This window comes from Berghia stephanieae, chromosome 1 (assembly GCF_034508935.2).
Source record: "Berghia stephanieae isolate SIO BIC M18660-M18661 chromosome 1, UCSD_Bste_1.3, whole genome shotgun sequence".
Classification (NCBI taxonomy): domain Eukaryota; kingdom Metazoa; phylum Mollusca; class Gastropoda; order Nudibranchia; family Aeolidiidae; genus Berghia; species Berghia stephanieae.
Window position 1 is genome coordinate 41,242,393 of NC_088360.1, and position 20,632 is coordinate 41,263,024.

Here is a 20,632-nt window from a genome sequence, read left to right on the forward strand (position 1 = left end):
TAAAGCATGTGCGTCTGCAGAAAATTTGACGACAAGTTAATGTGTATGTATAGTGCTCAGACTAAATGACAACATCTAAAATGTATTTATAATGTATTATTTTGAACAATCAGCTTTTTAAAAAAAGAAAATATATATACAATCCTGTAATTTGTAAGGAATGGGCCCTAGTCCTGAATGATAAAGAATGAGCAAAGTCCTTTACTATTATTGTCCGATTGTTACATTTCGACTCTACATAATCTCGTTACCTCTTACTGAAACAATCATAGTAATACGATTTTTTTAAGTTTGGTCAAATAAAAAATTAGACGGCGTCATGTATAATAAATATTTCATAAAAAGCAATTTGTAAGCATAGATTTTGTAATTAAAAATGGGCATATGCGTTAGCAGTGACATCACAGCAAATAAAGCTGTGCACGTTGAGTCATCACAAATGATCTCTCCGCAATTGAAGTGATTTTTGCAAGTAATTTTCACTGTTACTTTTTGTAAGCGATTGCGAAAGTGTTCATAATTTCAGTCAAACAGATGTTAGAAATAGAAAGTCGGCTACATGAAATAATAAAGGTTAAAATCGTTGTCTTATGACTTTATGAAAGAAACAAACGATTTGCTCGGCAAGACAATTTGAAAGAAGCAAACAACAATGAAGAAAGATTTCGAAGAGAAAGGATTAAGGCATCAAAACACATAATACGATACATAAAACATTTCTGTCATTTTGAGATTTTATTTCTTTAAGCAGTAAAGGGAATTACGGCAGGTAATGAAATCAAGTGAATGAGGAAAGCTACTTTACTTGGACAGTGATGATCATTGCAACTCTGAGTCTGGTTAAAATCGCCCACGCATGGTAATCCGTTATGAAACGGGCCAATACAGTCGCGTGAACGCTCCTGGGAACCAGAGCCACAAGACAAAGTGCATGTGGTCCAATTACTCCATACACTAAAGTAGCCATCCTCTGCGAAACATTGGGAAAATCTTCATATTAATGTGTGAAATAAGATCAGAAAATTGCGGATTGATTACGGAATATTAACAAAATCTCTTGGGGTGTGATCCCTACCAAAATACCTTTTATAGTAGCTAACATTCAAAGGGCCATCAAAAAATTGCTAGGTCTTAACAGCTATTGTAATCAAATGCAATGTTTTGTTGTAGATTCGGGTACATGGGGAGAATTGCTGCGGTCTGCTAGATCATAAGTATGGTATATTGTTTGGTAGACAATTTCCTCGTGTTGCAACCTTTTTGAATATTTCATTATATCTTTTTGACATTGGACCGTCCTTAAAATATGTAAATGGACTAATTGATTTTAAATAGAAGGAAAAAATATCATTTTTCCAAGGAAAATAGGGCTACGGAGTTTATTTTTAAATTGAGTTGTCGCGACAGAGCATCGACAGTGGTCTATTATTGTGAACTTATTGGCAAGGTTTAAACAGATGCGAGTAGTTTCACATCTATCTAGAATAAATTTCAAAACAGAGAAAATATTAAGGATAAAGCGGGTGCTAGTTGAGTTTTAATTGATTATTTTTGCTGAAGTTACAAAGTCTTTGATGTGATACTTGGTGAATTCCATATCAGAATTTAGGCGTGGTGATATGATTATCAATCCTAATATCTCGCTTATAGAAAAAAATTAACTGCTGTTGTCTATATTTTTATATTTCAAAAATAGTTAATGGTTTGAGTTTTAACTTTTAACTTTATATCCATAAATACTTTGCTTAAATTCTATAAAGGGCACTTCCGGTTGGCTCCTCTATAGGTCAAATTCTGTGTATAAGTACATATTAAGATTTATTTGTTAGAACTGGATTAACGCTAACAAAGGCAATAATCTTAGACCAGTTAGATAATCATCAAAAAATTTCGCAGATTGTTATGTGCACGTTATTTGTCATAATATATGAAGGGTTGTTTCAAGGAGGTCCATTTACAGTATTGCCATTTGCAGTCAGCATATTCTTTTGAAATCTTCTGGGAACTGGAAGGGTTAGAAATATATTCCAAACAGTCATGACTGGAGAAAGTTACATCAGAATATACAATATGATATGCGTGTCTAAACATAATGATAATATATTATAAAGCATGTAGGGTATTCAAAGGTCATAAAACCTAGCAAACCCTTATCAATATGATAAAAGCAGCCATGGAGGCTCATTCTCTTGGCTGAGTGGCAAAAGACCTCAAGGTTGATCTTAATGTCTTAAGACCAAATTCATGCATGTTAAACGAATCTATTTGTAAAATTCATTTTGGTAGAGATCACTCCCTGAGTTCAAGCTTTAATTTATAAGATATGATATACCATTAGGTGGTAACCATGTCTTTGAAAATGATTACACTGTTCAATCTTTATCTTTATTTAAATTATATACAGTTCATTTCTATATTTCTTGTAATTTTGTTTTTAAAGTGTCTACGTTAAATAATGATTTTATTACCAGAATCGACATAAATGAAGCATATGCAATGTAAAAGTAGGCTCTGTTTTGTTATTGTTATTTCCTTTACCTACTGTTGATAACAAGGAGAATGCTCTAAATTTCATCGAGTTGAGTAGCTCAAAATTCAGAAATCTAAACTTTAGAAGATATTATTGTTTGGTTGGTTTTTATATGACGAAACAAGCTAAAGTGCATATAACCCAAGTTATCTATGAGTTATAGAAACTGGCCGTCATTTGAAACATTCTCCTCTATTGTCAATAATTGAATTTATATTTTTTAAATTTTTCATTATCTTTATCATTAATTTCATTTAGAACATCATTATCGTTATCATCATCGTAATTATGATAACAGTAAATCTAATGTTTGAATTAATATCCTCTCTGGTCACTAAATTAAATTGTACATAACCAATCAATTGCTATAAACTCATCTTTTGCAATAAATAATGGTATAGTATTTTGGGGTTTTCAATCATGTATATCATAATATTATGTGAGTCAAACTATTTTCAAGGTGAAATGCTTGCAATATGGAAAGAATGATACCTCTATACAGAATAAGGTTACACTTGGTATATATGTATATATTTACAATAGATAGGGCAAAAGGTCCACATTGGTTCTAAGTTTCGACAATTTATATATATATATATATATATATATATATATATATATATATATATATATATATATATATATATTATTTCAAATTTCCTACGCAGTCCTCAATTAACCAAATTGTATCAAAACCAATGAAAGTACTTTAAATACTTTTAACAGAATTTTTACAGAATTAATAATTTGCTTGCAAATTCCTGATTGGCAAAATAAAAAGATAAATTATTATAAAAGTACAGACATTATGTCTGTAAGTCATGTATAACGAATGTGTCGAAAACTGATCTCGTCTGGCAAAAAAATATAACAGTATTCATCAATGTGAGTTCAAATTTAACTTATATATTATTTGTTATGTTATGTTATGCATAGTCAAAATTTTCTGACACTTATTTTATAAATAACGTATTTGTTTCAAAACCCACATAGCTTGATGAAGGCTCCTTAAATATTTTTGCAAGAGAACAAACGCAAGTAAAACACTGAGTGACTTGATATAAAAAGGTCATATTGTTGCGTAGTCGCACACATATGTAATGGCTTATGATCGCATAGTGGTGTTTTTCATAGATGGTAGTATTATCCTTTGCGTTGTGTTGTAGATGTTAATAATGACGAAAGAGTTCAAGGGCCGGTGATGATAATTGAATGCACAACACCAAAACATTCAAATAAAAGTCCAGATTCCAAGTTTCATTTCTTACAGTTTTATTTGTTTGTGATAAATTCAAAATCCAAATCATGATAAATTCCAAATCCAAATCAAATAGCATTGTCATAATTCAATCAGTTTCATAAATTCCAAATCCGTAAAATCAGTCCACATGTAAAGTCAATTTTGCCTAAGTAACCATTTTCAATATACGTGGAATATTTCTAAGTCCGTAAAAGCAAATAAATGATGGTGAGCACAAAAGGTTTAATGTGTGCAGCTCATGGTCAAGTTGAATGCAGAATCAAAAGGTAGAATGATCCCCGTTTGATCAGACACACTGTTTTATATCCTATTGTAAACTGTCCCACAATTCCTTTCACCAAAGGTCAGTTTTACGCCTAAATAATCAAATGGCGTACGCCTAAATAATCCGTACGCCCAAATAACAAATACGCTACGCCCAAATAATATCGTACGCCTAAATGATGAATACCAACTATAACTTAATGCTTTTATCCCCAAATACCAAGTAACACCGATCAAAGAAATAATTTTCTAGTACTCAATATAATGACCAATCCTTTAACTTTGGAACGTAAAACTGTCCTAGACTACTCAATATAATGACCAAGTTTAACTGATATACAAGTACTGTGAACTCATTAAACCCACTTGCTATAAGCTAACTCTCTTATAATCAGTCATTAGTCTGTCCGACTTATTCATATTTAGTACAGTGTAAATAACTAAATAAGTAAAATCTAACACAGTATGTGATTGTGGGCTGTTACTAAAGTGACCAACTTTTGCAATTAGTGTGTTGTATTTGTTCGAGTCTTTTGAATTTGGGACGAAAAAAGACTCTACAGCACAGGTAGCAAACGTATGCTTAACCTGTTGGGTTGTTTCTTGGTCTTGTGACGTCGCTGTAATCCATTCATCTCCGGCATCTGGGTCGATTCTCCTCGTAGATATTTGTGGTTGTCTTGTGTAAACGTTGAATCTCATTGTAGATGAAATTGTAAAAATTCAAGATTAACTGTGTGCGAGATCTTGAATTTAAATGAAGTTTGACTTATCCAGCAAGTCAAAAGAAAGTTGTGAACTCAGCCATGTGTTGACAAAGAGTTCGTGTGTAGTAGTCGACAGAGGTCGTGTGTTGTAATTGTCTGTGTTTGTTGATCGAGTTTTGATGAGGTGGCATGTGAGTACACACCAGGTAGATGATGTAATCTGTAGAGTACCGGTGGGTGACGTGAGTCCACACACCAGGTAGAGGATGTAACAATAACGTAGTCTAGTAGTGTATGTAGTAGGGTCGAATAAGGTCAACAATATTTTCGTTATTTGAACGCAGGTTGTTGAATATCATACGATAATGAATCCAAGGAAATCGCTCATGTGGCGTTTTGCGATACTTTTTCCTGCATTGTCTTATATACATATATAGCCTTTATCTTTTACAATGATACTAAGACAGGCGTTATTATAATATTCAATGTTTATAAGTTGTAGATATGGGTGCTGCACACTTGTATATTGACATAAGTTTAAATTTGAATACGCTCACCACTGAATATGATGGAAGTAGTATTGTTCACAATTGGACATCATTTTTGTAAAAACAATCGTATCTTGAACGTTTATGTAATTATTGACATCGTACATCGTTGGGTATTGTTGTCGTAGAAGTAAATACAAGTAATCCAATTGTTCAATAAAGAATGTAAATATAAAAAAGGTTCATGGAAGAAATCTGTGTTGATACAGATATTATTTTATGAATTCTGTCAAGTTTGTATAAGTTGAAAGGTACGATGTAATTGAGGTTGCTGTGTAGTTTGTAGTCTGTAGATTGTGTTGATTCTAGACGTATCAATGGCGTAGTGTTTTGTCGATATGCTTACTCCATTTCAAGGTATTCGTGGATAGACCAAAGGGATTAGGACATTTCCCGACCTCTGTTGTGGTTGTGTTTGAGTTGGCTCTGTCGTTGCCATCAGCGTTCCCGTTATGACTGATGTTTTCACGTGTCCTCTTTCGTGATGACTGTATAATGTTTTAGTGTAAACACTACTTCTACCTTTGATTAACTCGAATTATTCCCCTTAGAAAATCCCTAATTTAATGAAATATGATTTTGTTTATTTTATCATTATTATTGGTGTTATCGTAGCACTTCCTACCATTTCAATTTATTGCTGAATGATTACACACTTAAGATTTGACAATTGAACATAACTTCTTCTTCAACTCAGTTACAAATTTTATGATATAAATGTTAAATTCAAACCACGCAGTAAATATTGATTACAATTACAACAGCAAATTGATAGGAGAAAAAGATGATAATCAAAATATTCACAGAAACGATATACACTCTGTTAAAAAAAATTTCAATGTTTCGCGCCTTTGCCCTCGGCTTATAAAAATATTCATATAACTCATTGCGATGTAATCTCGCGCCTCTTAATATAGCATTGATAAATGTGTGCGCTTTAACCACGCGCCTCGTATTTATAAAAATTCTCCGCCTTCCGCGTCATTTCATAATGTTAAACCAAGCGCTTTAATCAAACGCAAAATAAAATATTCCCGAACGCCTCATTCCTGCGTCTCGTAATTTAAACCGTGTGCACTTTAATTACCGCGTCTTACATCACTGCGCTTATTTACCCACTATGCATTTACAGCATTTTACCATATGGGTTACTTATAATTCGCTGATTCTTAACAAGTTAACCACTTGTGTCACAAATATTATCAGCTCACATGACATGATAATGCATTTTCAATATTTTGTTATTCTTCCGTAATAACATTTTAACTCCAATTACAAGACATCACTCTTTCATAATAATTGACACTCCGTCATTTTATTGTATTATCTGCTTTTCATTCTCCGACTTTAAACCAAAAGTCGTTATTCCGTTATTATGAGAATATGTCTCCTTTTAAAAATCACGATGAAACGCGTTTCAAAACAAAACAAAACAACGATTGACTCATAGTGACTCAACTTAATTTTCAGTGATAAAATCAAAATGTCTCATGTAATCTATTATAACGCCATTTCTCATTACAAATATATAATTAGCTCTGTTGTCGATTACTTGGCTGCGTTAACCACACATTTATTACCAAGAAAACAAACAGATATAAAACTTTGCTCTTTGTCATGAACCCATGAATCTCAAAGAGTCAATATCAACCTACCAATTCATCCCTACCGACGGGAGAAAAATATAATCAATGATGTTGTTATACAACAATAAATACCATAAGACATTTTTCAATTATCAAAACTTATAATTGACGTGTTGTTATTGCCATCATCTTCTTGAGTCATTTTGACAGAAAATAAAAACATAACAACATTAAAGAATGACCAACTGTCTATGTAATTCCAACAGTAACAAAAAAATTGAAATAAAAAAAGACACATCATTGTTACTGAGCTTAACAAAACATTGCCATTAACGGTACTAAATAATATTCGAAGATTTGTTCCGAAGCGCCTGATTGTGAGTAAACGCATTTTCATTTATATTGAAAAATAAAACGCACTAAAATATTCATTTAAATTCTGCAATTTTTCTTCATCTCTCCATCTCCTCTTTTTAAATATTTAAAATACATATTATAGCATTAATATGATATTATTATTATTATCATTATTATTATTATTATTATTATTATTATTATTATTATTATTATTATTATTATTATTATTATTTTGCCGTTCTATAATATATTGCGTTTAGTTTTTAATATATTTTCTAGTTCCATCTATGGTTCTTGATTTCAATATTATTTCGTTTAATTTTTTTAGAATACCGTCTTTTATCAGAATTTTAGGAATCATCTATAATTTCAATAATTTTTTTCAACATTTCATTACAAAAAATTATACTACTTCACCTTCAAAATTAATATTCATTTTCTATTCCAAATAAAAATATTTTCCTATCTGTTCACAATAATTCACTTCAAAATTCGAGTCTCACAAAAACTTCAATAGATGTTAACACCGCAACAATATACATTTCTCGTGTATCCATGGTTCGGAATAATAACATCTTTACATCCTGGTATCACGGCTCCAAATAAAAATATATAAGAATCCTGATTCACGACACCAAATTAGATACATAATGTTGCGTAGTCGCACACATATGTAATGGCTTATGATCGCATAGTGGTGTTTTTCATAGATGGTAGTATTATCCTTTGCGTTGTGTTGTAGATGTTAATAATGACGAAAGAGTTCAAGGGCCGGTGATGATAATTGAATGCACAACACCAAAACATTCAAATAAAAGTCCAGATTCCAAGTTTCATTTCTTACAGTTTTATTTGTTTGTGATAAATTCAAAATCCAAATCATGATAAATTCCAAATCCAAATCAAATAGCATTGTCATAATTCAATCAGTTTCATAAATTCCAAATCCGTAAAATCAGTCCACATGTAAAGTCAATTTTGCCTAAGTAACCATTTTCAATATACGTGGAATATTTCTAAGTCCGTAAAAGCAAATAAATGATGGTGAGCACAAAAGGTTTAATGTGTGCAGCTCATGGTCAAGTTGAATGCAGAATCAAAAGGTAGAATGATCCCCGTTTGATCAGACACACTGTTTTATATCCTATTGTAAACTGTCCCACAATTCCTTTCACCAAAGGTCAGTTTTACGCCTAAATAATCAAATGGCGTACGCCTAAATAATCCGTACGCCCAAATAACAAATACGCTACGCCCAAATAATATCGTACGCCTAAATGATGAATACCAACTATAACTTAATGCTTTTATCCCCAAATACCAAGTAACACCGATCAAAGAAATAATTTTCTAGTACTCAATATAATGACCAATCCTTTAACTTTGGAACGTAAAACTGTCCTAGACTACTCAATATAATGACCAAGTTTAACTGATATACAAGTACTGTGAACTCATTAAACCCACTTGCTATAAGCTAACTCTCTTACAATATCAACCATTTTGGTGTATCCAATGGAATACATATTATTTAAAGTATTTTAAATATGTGCGAATAAGATTAAATGTTCACAGCCTAAGATCATTATATCTACTCAAATAAAATTAAAAGCTGACATTCATTCTCCTCTCATGTTGTTGGACCTTTTGCAAAACTTACGAATACATCTTTGGATATTGAGTTTATGTAATTACAAGTGTACAATAGATAATAGATGGTCATCTAACTTATCAACATCCATAACAATTATCATATAAAAGGAGACAGCCATTTAATCTGATAATAAACATACTTATTTAATACAATTACCGAGCTTTCCAATCCTCTTGGTTCAAAAACATTAATATTGCCAAAACAGGTAAAGTGATTAAGCCCTTTAAATATAACTAAACTGCAAGACATTAAACTGAATTGATTAGTTTAAGAAAATAATTAAACAGTGACATATTTCACTCATTGCAATATTTGCACTCTATCATTGTAAGGTTTAACTATCCCGAAAATTACAATATTTTAACATAATATAATCAAACAACAGCTTTCCTAAGAATACGATTTATAATGTATTATGTCCGCTCTTTATTTCATCACAAAAGTATGAAAAATTATATTATATTGGTGGCTATCTCTATATATCATAATATATGTTGACTGACTAAAGCTAGAATACGCTCGAAGGGTATGGAGGCATACAGTCAAAGAGTTGGTGTTGAAGATGCACAAACGTTTTCTAGGTTTGATATCCAGTTAATTTCAAACATATCAACAGAGTATAAAACGCCGCAGGTTTAAAGTCAGTTTTAAAACTCATGTCGAGTAGGGAAAGGCAAATATGCAGAAAGGCATGATTGATGAACATTAATATAACTATGACTGCTTCACGGTATAAATTGACTCATTAGAGTATTAATCAAAAACATAATACATCTTGATTTTATCCAAAATCTTTGGCTTCCATTTTTAAGAAACAATTGTTTAAAACTCCTGACTAAAAGATGTTCAAGTAGATGGGAGTGCAATTATTAAATTATTGAGCACAGCTTAACTGCGTTTAAGTAATTCTAAAACAATAATGATTGTATATGTGTTTACAGTTTTTTTCCATTAAAGGTTATGTGGCTAATTCATAGTGCAGTGACTGGTATATGTTTTTTTTTTGTTGCTCTATATTCATTTATCTAAGTGGTGTCGTTTTATAACTCTGTTGACGTTTAAATATTTCCGTTTAACATATTATGAGGAGACCAAGATTTTTTAAAAGACATGAAAAGCTTTTATCTAAATACAAGCCTTGCAAAAACACACTGATTGAAGCATCCACGAGATTGGTTGAGATGATAAAACTCCTGCAGGTGAAATGCCACACAAAACAGAAAAAAAGCAGTTATTTAATCCTGGATCTATATGTTTTTTTTTCTAAAAAACATAGATTTATTCATCTTAAATATCTAATATTAAGCTTAAAAGAAAAACTTAATTTTCAAATGAATGTCATGACACAAAACTGCAAAATAATTTGTGGTTTTTATTCTTTTTCTAGTGTGATAACGAAGAAAAAAACAAGCAGTCAACTAGAATCATTAGAAGCAAAAACCACTAATAAAAGGTACATTGCAAGGTGCATGTGAATCAAAGTGGAAAGCATCTTGTTTGTAGTTGGCATAAACTTGCCTTGATATTGATATTTTCGTAAGGGATTTTAATCTTCATGAAATGAGTTATATTAGTATATAATCAGTCAAATCAAAACAAGCGAGTTATAGTTTGCAAATGAGGTTATTATTTTACATTTAACATTTTTGATATTCTTATTTAGATGTTGATATAAATGCATATCCATATAACTATATTTCTATACATATCCGTTAGCTTCGAACAATCTATCAAATCATAGAGGCTTTATCACGAATATCCAAATGATTTCGATCTTATACCATGGGATAATTTAATATTAGATATTGCAAAGCAGGTTATCCCATCTGCTGAAGATGGCTTAACCTAATGCAGTTTGGTATCCTTTGGGTTTTTGAAAAGCTAAATTAATACTAAACGCTGTTAAATATAGCGACGAAACAAAATGTGGATAAAATGACCATTGGTCATTGATCATCTTTATTTGACGCTTGGGTTTGTTAATCTGAAAATGAACAGGCGTTAGTTTGAACAATGGTAAACTTGATATGAATAGCAAAGCGCAGCGTAGAAGGTCAAAATTGTAGTCTCTTGAGCTTTAAAACCTGAAAACCAATAATGAATCAGTAATCCATAGAAACAAGTTGAGATTAGTTCTAGACACGAATATCTTTTCATTTGGTGGCTTCACAATTTATGTATATTAATAAAAGATAATGTATGACTTATAAATGTAGGGAGAATGACAGTAAGTTACATCAGAGCAAAATGACAAAAACAACCGACCAGGACATGGATGTGTGTTGCAATCCCGTGTTTGATTGTAGTCGCCCTGACAAAGTTTTCCTCCATGCTGTGTACCATTACACATCCGGTCACGTGACTGTGTACCTCCGTCACATGACACACTACAGGTGCCCCAGTCTGACCAAGGCAGCCAGGCTCCATCGACTGAAAAGTAAACAGTAATTTCACATTTTAGTAAAATAATATGTTTGTCAGTCATGTTGGTGAACTGGAGTAAGAGAGAGAGAGAGAGAGAGAGAGAGAGAGAGAGAGAGAGAGAGAGAGAGAGAGGGGGGGGGAGTGGGACCCAGCAACAAATTTAACAATATTGTGGACAAGCTATAGACTTGCATGCATAATCAATATCCTGCACTTTCAATGGAAGATTTACTGTGTCCTCAATTTTGTTTTGATTTTGGATCGGTATTTTTTAAATTGATTTTCCAGATATATATATAGTACTTGACAAGAAAAATATAACCTTCTGCCTATATTGGTTATTATTTTGTGATGGAGCAATCTCTATATTTGACTTCAATGTCTAGGTATGACATTTTACTCGGATTGATACATTCATAGAGAATAATGAATATTGACCAAAAGTCAAAATCCCTTAATTCTAACCATTATGTCTTTAGTTTTAATTTTTCTTATCTGGTTCATCACAGCATAATAACGAATTGATACGGTGAGTAACGAATATTGTACTCACCAGGACATGGTTGAGTCTTACAATCTGCGACCTCTTCCCATGGTCCAATACAATCAGTTCCATTGTAGTAAGGGCCGTCACATGTTCTGTTCCGATAGGTTAAACCACCACCACATGAGACAGAACACTCGGACCAGTCTCCCCAAGACAAAAATTTCCCGTCAACTGCAAGATGGGAAAGGGAATGGGCATATGAAAAATTGGGAATTTACTGCAATAATTAATAAGTGCATTAAATTGGATACCATTTTTAATCTTCATATTTATGTTCGTTAGAATTTATTTATTCCTATTTACAATTACTCCTTTATGGCATTATCTAAATTGTTTTAAAAAGGATTGCATAAAATGTTTAAGATCATAAATGAAAATATTTATAAAATAACAGGATGAAATTTCGATCTATTTGTCTGAATCAAATGGTTCGTAGCAAAGCTTTCAAAATTAATGTCTTAGTAGAGGAATACATATTAAGAATACTTTCTACATGAATTGTTTTTTTTTTAAACGAAATCTTAAATGCTATATTGTGATCTCAAAAGGTTTTGGTCAGTTTTTCTACGTCAATTAAAAATAATGTAGATGATACTCATAACACAATGGGTACGATAAGAGAAGACGGAATAAGACACATGTTTCGATGAAAGGAGATGTATAAAATAGAACGCTTGAGATTTAGAGTGGAATCACTTTTGTTTTGGTCCATTGTAATCAATAAAATTACAATGACAAGTATTTAAAAGTAAACTGTCATGCGTTTGACCTTATGAAAGTGTGAAGTGAGTTGATATCTGGTGGTTTGACTTGGAGAGATTGTTCTTTTAAACTTGCAAAGATGATGTAGATAAATTATTTGCGTTTCAGTAATGAAAAATATGAAGGTATATAATAATGAAACAAAGCAATAAACAAGAATGTATTGTAATATACACATATAGCGATTCGACTCTAGATCGAAGAACAAATTGTGATGAAAAGAATGGCATTGTTTTTCTTTTGTTTCTCTTATTTTATTTCTCTTTTTTTAAGTGATGGAATAAATGCCTCGGACCTTGCGACACTGAATCGCAGCTAGGGTTATTCCTTGCTTGTGTTTATGGTCACAGAAAGGGTCAAATAGAAAGGGTGACTATGTGTGAAATTTGGAATAATCATATTTTTATAAACAAACCTGTTGTGAAACATGTAAAGTGAACAATGTGAAAAATGTAAAAATAATTTCCTTAAGGACTTGTTAATAAAAGGATAACTTTAATGATAAATGGAAGCATTAATATTGTAATATTTGCTTTATCTATTGGATGAGGTGTTTGCAATGGTGGTCATTTCTTTGCTCATTATAGCATATATTATTGTCTGAATTCTAGTCCCCTTTGTGAAAGCCATATATAACTCGTGTCAAAACGATAAATAAACTCATCGGACTACCTAAGCAACCTAAAGTTTTATTTTAAAATATTAGATCTCAAGGAGAGATTTTTTTAATGATAGGGGTGAATTTGACATTGTTTGCTTTTGATTTTAACCAATTCAAAATAGTCTGTAGTCCGCTGTATAAGCTTTGATTTAAAGCTAAGAGTTGAACATGGAATGCTAAGAGATCATCAACTACAGCTGACATATTACAGCGTGTGCTTATTTAAGTGAGTGAGCAAACTGAAGATAGCCTGCTGTGTTGGACACTAATAATAATTGCATTACGTTTTCAGCTTGGAGGGAAAATATTTCAAATTAAGCCGAATGAGGAGCATAAAAGCCAAAATGTGAGCACAAATTATGCGTCATAAAGGGACAAGCTGACCTCATTGGACATCTAAAATAATTGCAATTTAGTGATTGATCTTATCTGTCATTATTTTAATATTTGACTCAATGAAAAAAAAAATGAAAAAAGTTCGCCAATTGGATTTGAGTTAAATCCTCATACCACGCGATGAAATTGCATAGGTAGAAACTGTGACTCCAACAAACAGTTTTGTCCGGAGGGCAGATATGGAGAACATCACGAATGCTCAAGCATTAGTTATTTACATTTATCATGCATAGTTATTGTTTCTTTCAATATTAGCAGTAAATGAAAGCATTCGATATTATTTAAGGTCAAAGTCGAACAAGATTGCCTATTAAATGTTTGTTGATGTTGATTGTTGTTGTTTGAAGAATAAGGTTTTATTGCCCACCATCCTATAATATCTTCGCCAAATTATTCATATTATTCTTCTATCGATCTCAATGAAGGAGAGAAGCAACAACGTTTGAAATAAGATTTAATCCCAATTCTTCGGCATTTGGCATTTCGACTTCCTTCAGTATAGTTATGATTTAAAACTTCTTTAAATGTTAGGTCGACAATATTGACATAAATAGAGACCCCTCAAAAATATTATCAAATATTAAATATCTTCTTACAAGATGGTGCTTAATTCACTCACACAGCACTCAAGAAACAAATATTGGTCGAAATGTCATAATAAACTTACTTGGGCAATGGTGAGTGTTGCATGTAGTGTTATCGACAAGACTCTCATTGCAGGGCTTTCCGTCATAGAAAGGACCAACACACGTCCGTGTCCGGTGCTTGATTCCACCACCGCATGAGATGTCACAGGAATCCCACACAGACCAATCGGTGAGGTATCCATCCACTGTAAATTATGACGATGAAAATCCAATAAAGAATGCTGTTATAAGTTTATGATGATAGGAAAAAAGTAGTAGTAGTAGAAGAAGAAGAAGAAGAAGAAGAAGAAGAAGAAGAAGAAGAAGGAGGAGGAGGAGGAGGAGAAGAAGAAGAAGAAGAAGAAGAAGAAGAAGAAGAAGAAGAAGAAGAAGAAGAAGAAGAAGAAGAAGAAGAAGAAGAAGAAGAAGAAGAAGAAGAAGAAGAAGAAGAAGAAGAAGAAGAAGAGGAAGAAGAAGAAGAAGAAGAATAAGAAGAAGAAGAAGAAGAAGAAGAAGAAGAAGAAGAAGAAGAAAAAAAAAGAAGGAGGAGGAGGATGAGGAGGAGGATGATGAGGCGCAGGAGGAGGCGCAGGAGGAGGACGGAACTGGGTTAGGATCCCGTCGCTCTGCTTATTCGGCAGCAAATGAGCAAATGGGTCGCAATAGATCCGACAAAAGCAATTGTTACTAGTCACATTGGAACATTATGTCCCTCACCTATGTACACCCAAAATTGACTGGCTAGCTGGGTTGATTTGGTTGAAAATACTCTGCGATCGATTAGCATCATATCCAAAGGGGAACAAGCAATTACCATTTTACCCATTCAACGCTACAGAAACTGACATGAAACGCCGGATCCATCGGCCCTGTGGCTTTGAAGGACCACTACAATGCGGCGAAGAATTTGTCTAATTGAAAACAGTCTGGGCAAATTTCCTCGAATGTATTGAACAATTCATACCTGGACAGTGGTGCTCATTGCAGTCTTGTATTTCAGTCCAATTTCCTGGACAAGGCTTGCCATCATAGAAAGGACCCGTGCAATTCCTCTGCCGACTTTGTTCACCACCTCCACAGCTTACACTGCACGGCCACCATTGGGACCACGCCTCCCAAACACCGTCAACTTTCATAAAGACGTAAAAATGAAATCAAATTAACGGAGTTGTTATTGTACCGTTTTATATACGTTAAGCATAATTATCAAAACTATCTGTGATTAAAACCTTTTAGACAATTAAACTGTATTTAAAAGGCAATTGACTCATTAACGACCACACAAAGATGAAGTTCTAAAATCAATAACTATATAATAAAAATAATTGGATTTGAATGTATTCCAAATAAAAAAGATTATTTAAGCTACATGTCAACATACAATATAATCGGAATTGATGGTGACGTTGATAGATGGTTAATTCTCGTCATAAATTTTTGTTAAATAAACAAGAAGAAATATAATTTCTTTAATTCATCAGATATGGTAATCATTTCTTTAGGGACTACTTTCCAAAGGAATACTGGAAAAGGCAATAGTTAAGGGTGAAATGACTCGCCAACACGTCGAGCGAATTGAATATATTACCCTCTGGTCAAAAAGCAAAGACTGTACAACGTTGCAATTGCCAATATGGACAATGATGATCTCCAAACTATGGCTCAAATGTAATGAGGCGTCTTGCGCATAAAATCCCAACTGATGCGGGTTGACTCCCGGCAGTGGACAATGACAAATTTTTGTTAACGCACCAGTACTAAAAATAGAACACACACACACACTCACACAAACAACCACTCTCTCTCTCTCTCACACACACACACATACACACAATACAAGATACTGAAAGAAATGGAATAATGATTCCATATGGCCTGACTGGAAATAAATGAAGTATTATGGGGCAATTTGAGTATGTTTCGACCACAAAAATGTGTTATGTAACTTTTTTTGTTATTTCATGTCATTGACAGCGTAAACGAATGTTGCTGCTTGAAGCAAGAAGAAAGAAATAACAATGAAAATATGGAATCGAAGCTTAATTTTAATTCACATTGACAAAATATAGACCTATCTGGTTTATACTTTGTCATTAATGCCTTATTCCTCGTGTTTGGTGGATAAAGAGGAAACTCAAGTCATCCATATTTTTCTTTTGTATTTCGAGAATTAAATTGAAGCTTCTACGTCATTGTTTCATACCTATTTATTCCATTTCATTAACACAACATTGTAATAAAGGCAAAATGGGAATAGGAAGGAGGAAGGGAGGGAGGAGGAGGATAATAAATATAAAAAAGGTGTTGAAATGTGATGGTTTGGATGCCTGGGGAGCAAAAGGGTAGTGGAGACCAAATCATTTATCAAGTTTCAAATTAATCTATTATTATTAGTTATATAAACTATCCTGTTGATTCTCGTCAATTTTGAAGTGAGTGATGTGTAAAATTCGCAAATTTGACGAGGTGGTCTAAAATATATCAGTGTGTTACCCGATATTTCAAAATGGTATCGTATCGAAGTGTCATTGATACGGAAAACTGAGTTTGTAAGTATAAATATGAAACTTGGATTTAGTTTATTTTTTGTATTCATTAGAACACATAACACAGTTTTTATTTGGAACAAAAACCCAGAATCTTATATTTCTGATCGTTATAAATTAAAATTTGCTTCTTGGGTTCCGCCTTATGTGATATAATACCAGTTTGATGCAATAGGTCACATAAAAAGATTCACGGTAATAACGGTATCGTAAATAATATTGTACCTGATATTATACTATCTTATCAATTTTTGGTAGTGCCCTAGGAAGAGATATGAATGCATCAAAAATGTCAAGGAAGAGTTATTATTTGTTAAATTACTATGACGGCGAGAATAATTGAAATATTAAATTCCAATATTAATACAATTTCATTTCCTGTAGTATTTTTACAGTGAATGTTTGTTTGTATCAATATAACATACAGAAGTAATAATGCGTTGAGTTGTGTGTAAATAATTCATTAAAAATTAATTTTGTGAGTTAAATTAAATATTATGTATTGCAAAAGCGTGTTCAACCAGCTGACTGCTGTACTCTACAAAGACACATATTAAAAACTTTTGCCAGAAAATTCGTCCTTCAAACATTGATCGATTTAAATGAATCTCATCTTGGCAAAAACTCTCAAATCTGGGACTTCGCAAAGTCCCAGGTTTGAGAGTGTTCGCCGATATGAAGGTCATTTAAATCGATGAATATTTGAAATAAATTTTTAAAAATAAAATTGAGCTTTATTTTGCGCAATATCCACTAAATGTGCTCAAAGCGCTTTACAAGGGGTTGGTCAACAGCAACATTTAACATGTAGGACGGGACATGACGCCTGTAAGGCGATATTACAATTTTTCGGACACAGACAACTCTGATAACGACCAGGTGCTCATTTTACACCTGAGTACAGTGAGAGAATATGAGTAAAGATCCTTCTCCTAGGACTCAACTATGCACCGAGTGCGAGGCTCGAACCCTGGACCTTCCGATTCGAAAGCGAGTGTCGTATCACAAGACCACATAGCCGCACAAGGACGACCAAACTTTAAATACTAGTCTATACAGAGTACGGCAGTTAACTGGTTAATTGTGACAACTAGTTTATGTATAAAATCTCCATATGACATGACAATACGCTATAGCCCATAACGCTACATAACTATCTAGAGAGGGTTCTTTTTTACATGAGATCAACCTAACCCTGGTGTCAAATCCGTGTAACATCTCAAATTCATATATCTAGATCACAACAATTTTCCAAAAGTCTGAATGGAATTCTCGATTTAACAATTACACGTACTAGATATTTTATGATTCTCGTATTAGAAGAAATAATCTGAGAAAGACAAAGCCCTAGAATAGAGTGTACCAGGGTTATAAACTCAGATTAAATCACTTTTTTAAAAGAAATATTTATATATATATATATATTTATTTATTTATTTTTTTATATATTTATTTATTTATGTATTAATAATTTATGTTTTTTTAAGATCAACATTCCTATGCCTGTGCTTATGATGTATGTATAAGATGAAGATACAACTACACTGGCAAAGTGACGACAAGCATTGGAAGTCTCTCATTCCTGAGGTTAAAAACAAAACAATAAAACGCCTGAGAATAGATGACTTTATACAAACATCTATCTATCACCCAAAACCTTGATTGCACAACTTTTTTGTTGTCATATTATACGCCAATACACCCAGAGCAACAGGAACAAGTATTGAAACTGTAACTCAATCAGTAAGTAATGGGATATAGTACGCGTTGCTCTGCAGACTGGTGTTTTAACTGTTTAGGTCCGACAATTAGTTTATAATTGACGATGCATATTCCAGTATGTATATATGATACATTACACATAGAGTTTTTAAATATGATGCAACATTTATTACACGAGTATCATATTTGCATGCAAATGCTACAAAGTTTAATTGTAGTTGATTAGAGAATTATATTGCACTATTAAATCAGCATGTGTGATTCAGGCCTCGACATACATCATATTATTTATTCCTGCCCGTATAAAAGAACTCTATGAGTATACAGTTAAATAATATAACGAAAAAATATGGCATGTTCCATATGTATTATTTGGCGTGAATTATATACATTATATGTTGCTAAATAAACATAAATAATCATGAATAACATGTAAGTATGTCACCTCTGTCGCATCCATTCAAACCATGCTCTCTCCAATAAACACAAACTGTCACAAACGTTAATTGATTAAATCTAAAACAATCTTTAACATATCTAAAAACTAAAAATTGAATTCAGCTTTTATATAGTGCAATATCCAATAAACGTACTCCACGCGCTTTACAAGGGGTCCCTGGCCAATAGTATCACTTAACATTTAGGAAATATTACATTTTTTCGAACAGGGACAACGCTGTTAATGGCCAGGTACTCATTTTGCACCTGAGTACGGTGAGAGAATGTGAGTAACGAGCCTTTTCAAATGACTCAATTATGCTCCGAGCAAGGCTCGAACTCAGGATCTTTCGATGCGAAGTGAGTGTCATACCACAAGACCACATAGCCGCACAACCACGTAACTACCCCAGGTCGCAGTCGGTTCTTGCAATGAAACAAAAGAAAAGGAAAATCGCGTTCCAGGAAAATATAAAAATCACTGGGTTCCCATTTGATGAGACTAATTTTCTCAACAATTACTTCATTCACTTCATGTGACGCTCATTCAAAATATTAAGTTTCAATATTATAAATGATTATATATATATTATAGATATATTTTAGATCCCTACTCACGTTTATTGAACTCCAAATTTAAGTTTTCATGGGACTATATTTGTTACGCGTTTCTTAGGTAACAATCATTTTATTCTCTAAAGATAATGAAATAAGGATCATTAGATCACTAATACCTAAAGTGCATGACTTATACAAAATAATGAATTTAACAGATCACTCAGAATAATATCATAATTCTTGTTATATCATGTGCCTATGATTTTCAACCATTCTATAAACAGGTTTCTTAATTTGCACACTAAATCATAAAACTAATTTCAGTATGCTAATTTTTCCTCGTCACGAGAAGAAAGATTCTAAGAACAGATTAATAATATTTTATCTTTGTAAACAAAGTAAAGACAAGTGCAGGCAGTGTCATTCTTACATACGTTCATAAATATGAATTATCATCTCGTAAATCATATGTAATATATAAGTTTCTTTTAATTTAATTTTAAAAACTTGAATTTTTGTCTATGGCGCCATAATACACTTAATTTTATTAGCGCAGTTTGTATAGGGTCCCAAACCAATAGCAACGATGGGCATATAATTCGACAGACATGTCTCCTTTATTACAAATTCACCATGGAAAATAATGTTACCAACCAGCAACTCATTTTACACTTAAGTATGATAAGAGAGAGATTTTGTGTGAAGAGCCTTTTCCAAGAACTCAAGTTTGAAGCGTCACAGTGAGACTTGAACCATGGACATACCTTTCCATAGCCTAGTGTCATACACAAGAGAAAAAAAATCAAACAAACAAAAAACCCACACAGCTAGTTATTCTATATATTTAGTATTCAAAGGCCATCTTCTGATCAACCATAAGACTGTCTGGCTTCCTGTATTTCTCGTGAATATTAATCTGAGCATGTCAGTTTTAGTTGATGAAATACTAGATTGAGGAAAAAAATGTGTACGATTCCTGACAACAATCCAAAATTTTATCAAGTATCCTTTATATCCTTTATCCTTTATATTAGTAGAGTAATAT

The 20,632-nt window shown here is 32.6% G+C and overlaps 1 protein-coding gene across 18 annotated transcripts in view; it reads right to left on the reverse strand.

Annotated features, from left to right (window-relative positions):
* LOC144974676 (SCO-spondin-like) overlaps positions 1-20,632 on the reverse strand; it is a 116,924-nt gene that overhangs the window by 23,700 nt on the left and 72,592 nt on the right. For 13 of the 18 annotated variants that reach the window (XM_078917800.1, XM_078917854.1, XM_078917880.1 and 10 more), the window contains 5 exons: positions 15,288-15,452; positions 14,365-14,529; positions 11,885-12,049; positions 11,173-11,337; positions 806-970 (listed from right to left, as the gene is read on the reverse strand). In XM_078917800.1, the coding sequence (XP_078773926.1) occupies positions 806-970; positions 11,173-11,337; positions 11,885-12,049; positions 14,365-14,529; positions 15,288-15,452 (825 nt within the window). The remainder of the gene's footprint in view (positions 1-805; positions 971-11,172; positions 11,338-11,884; positions 12,050-14,364; positions 14,530-15,287; positions 15,453-20,632) is intronic. The other 5 variants (XM_078917917.1, XM_078917934.1, XM_078917890.1 and 2 more) reach the window with 2 other exon arrangements.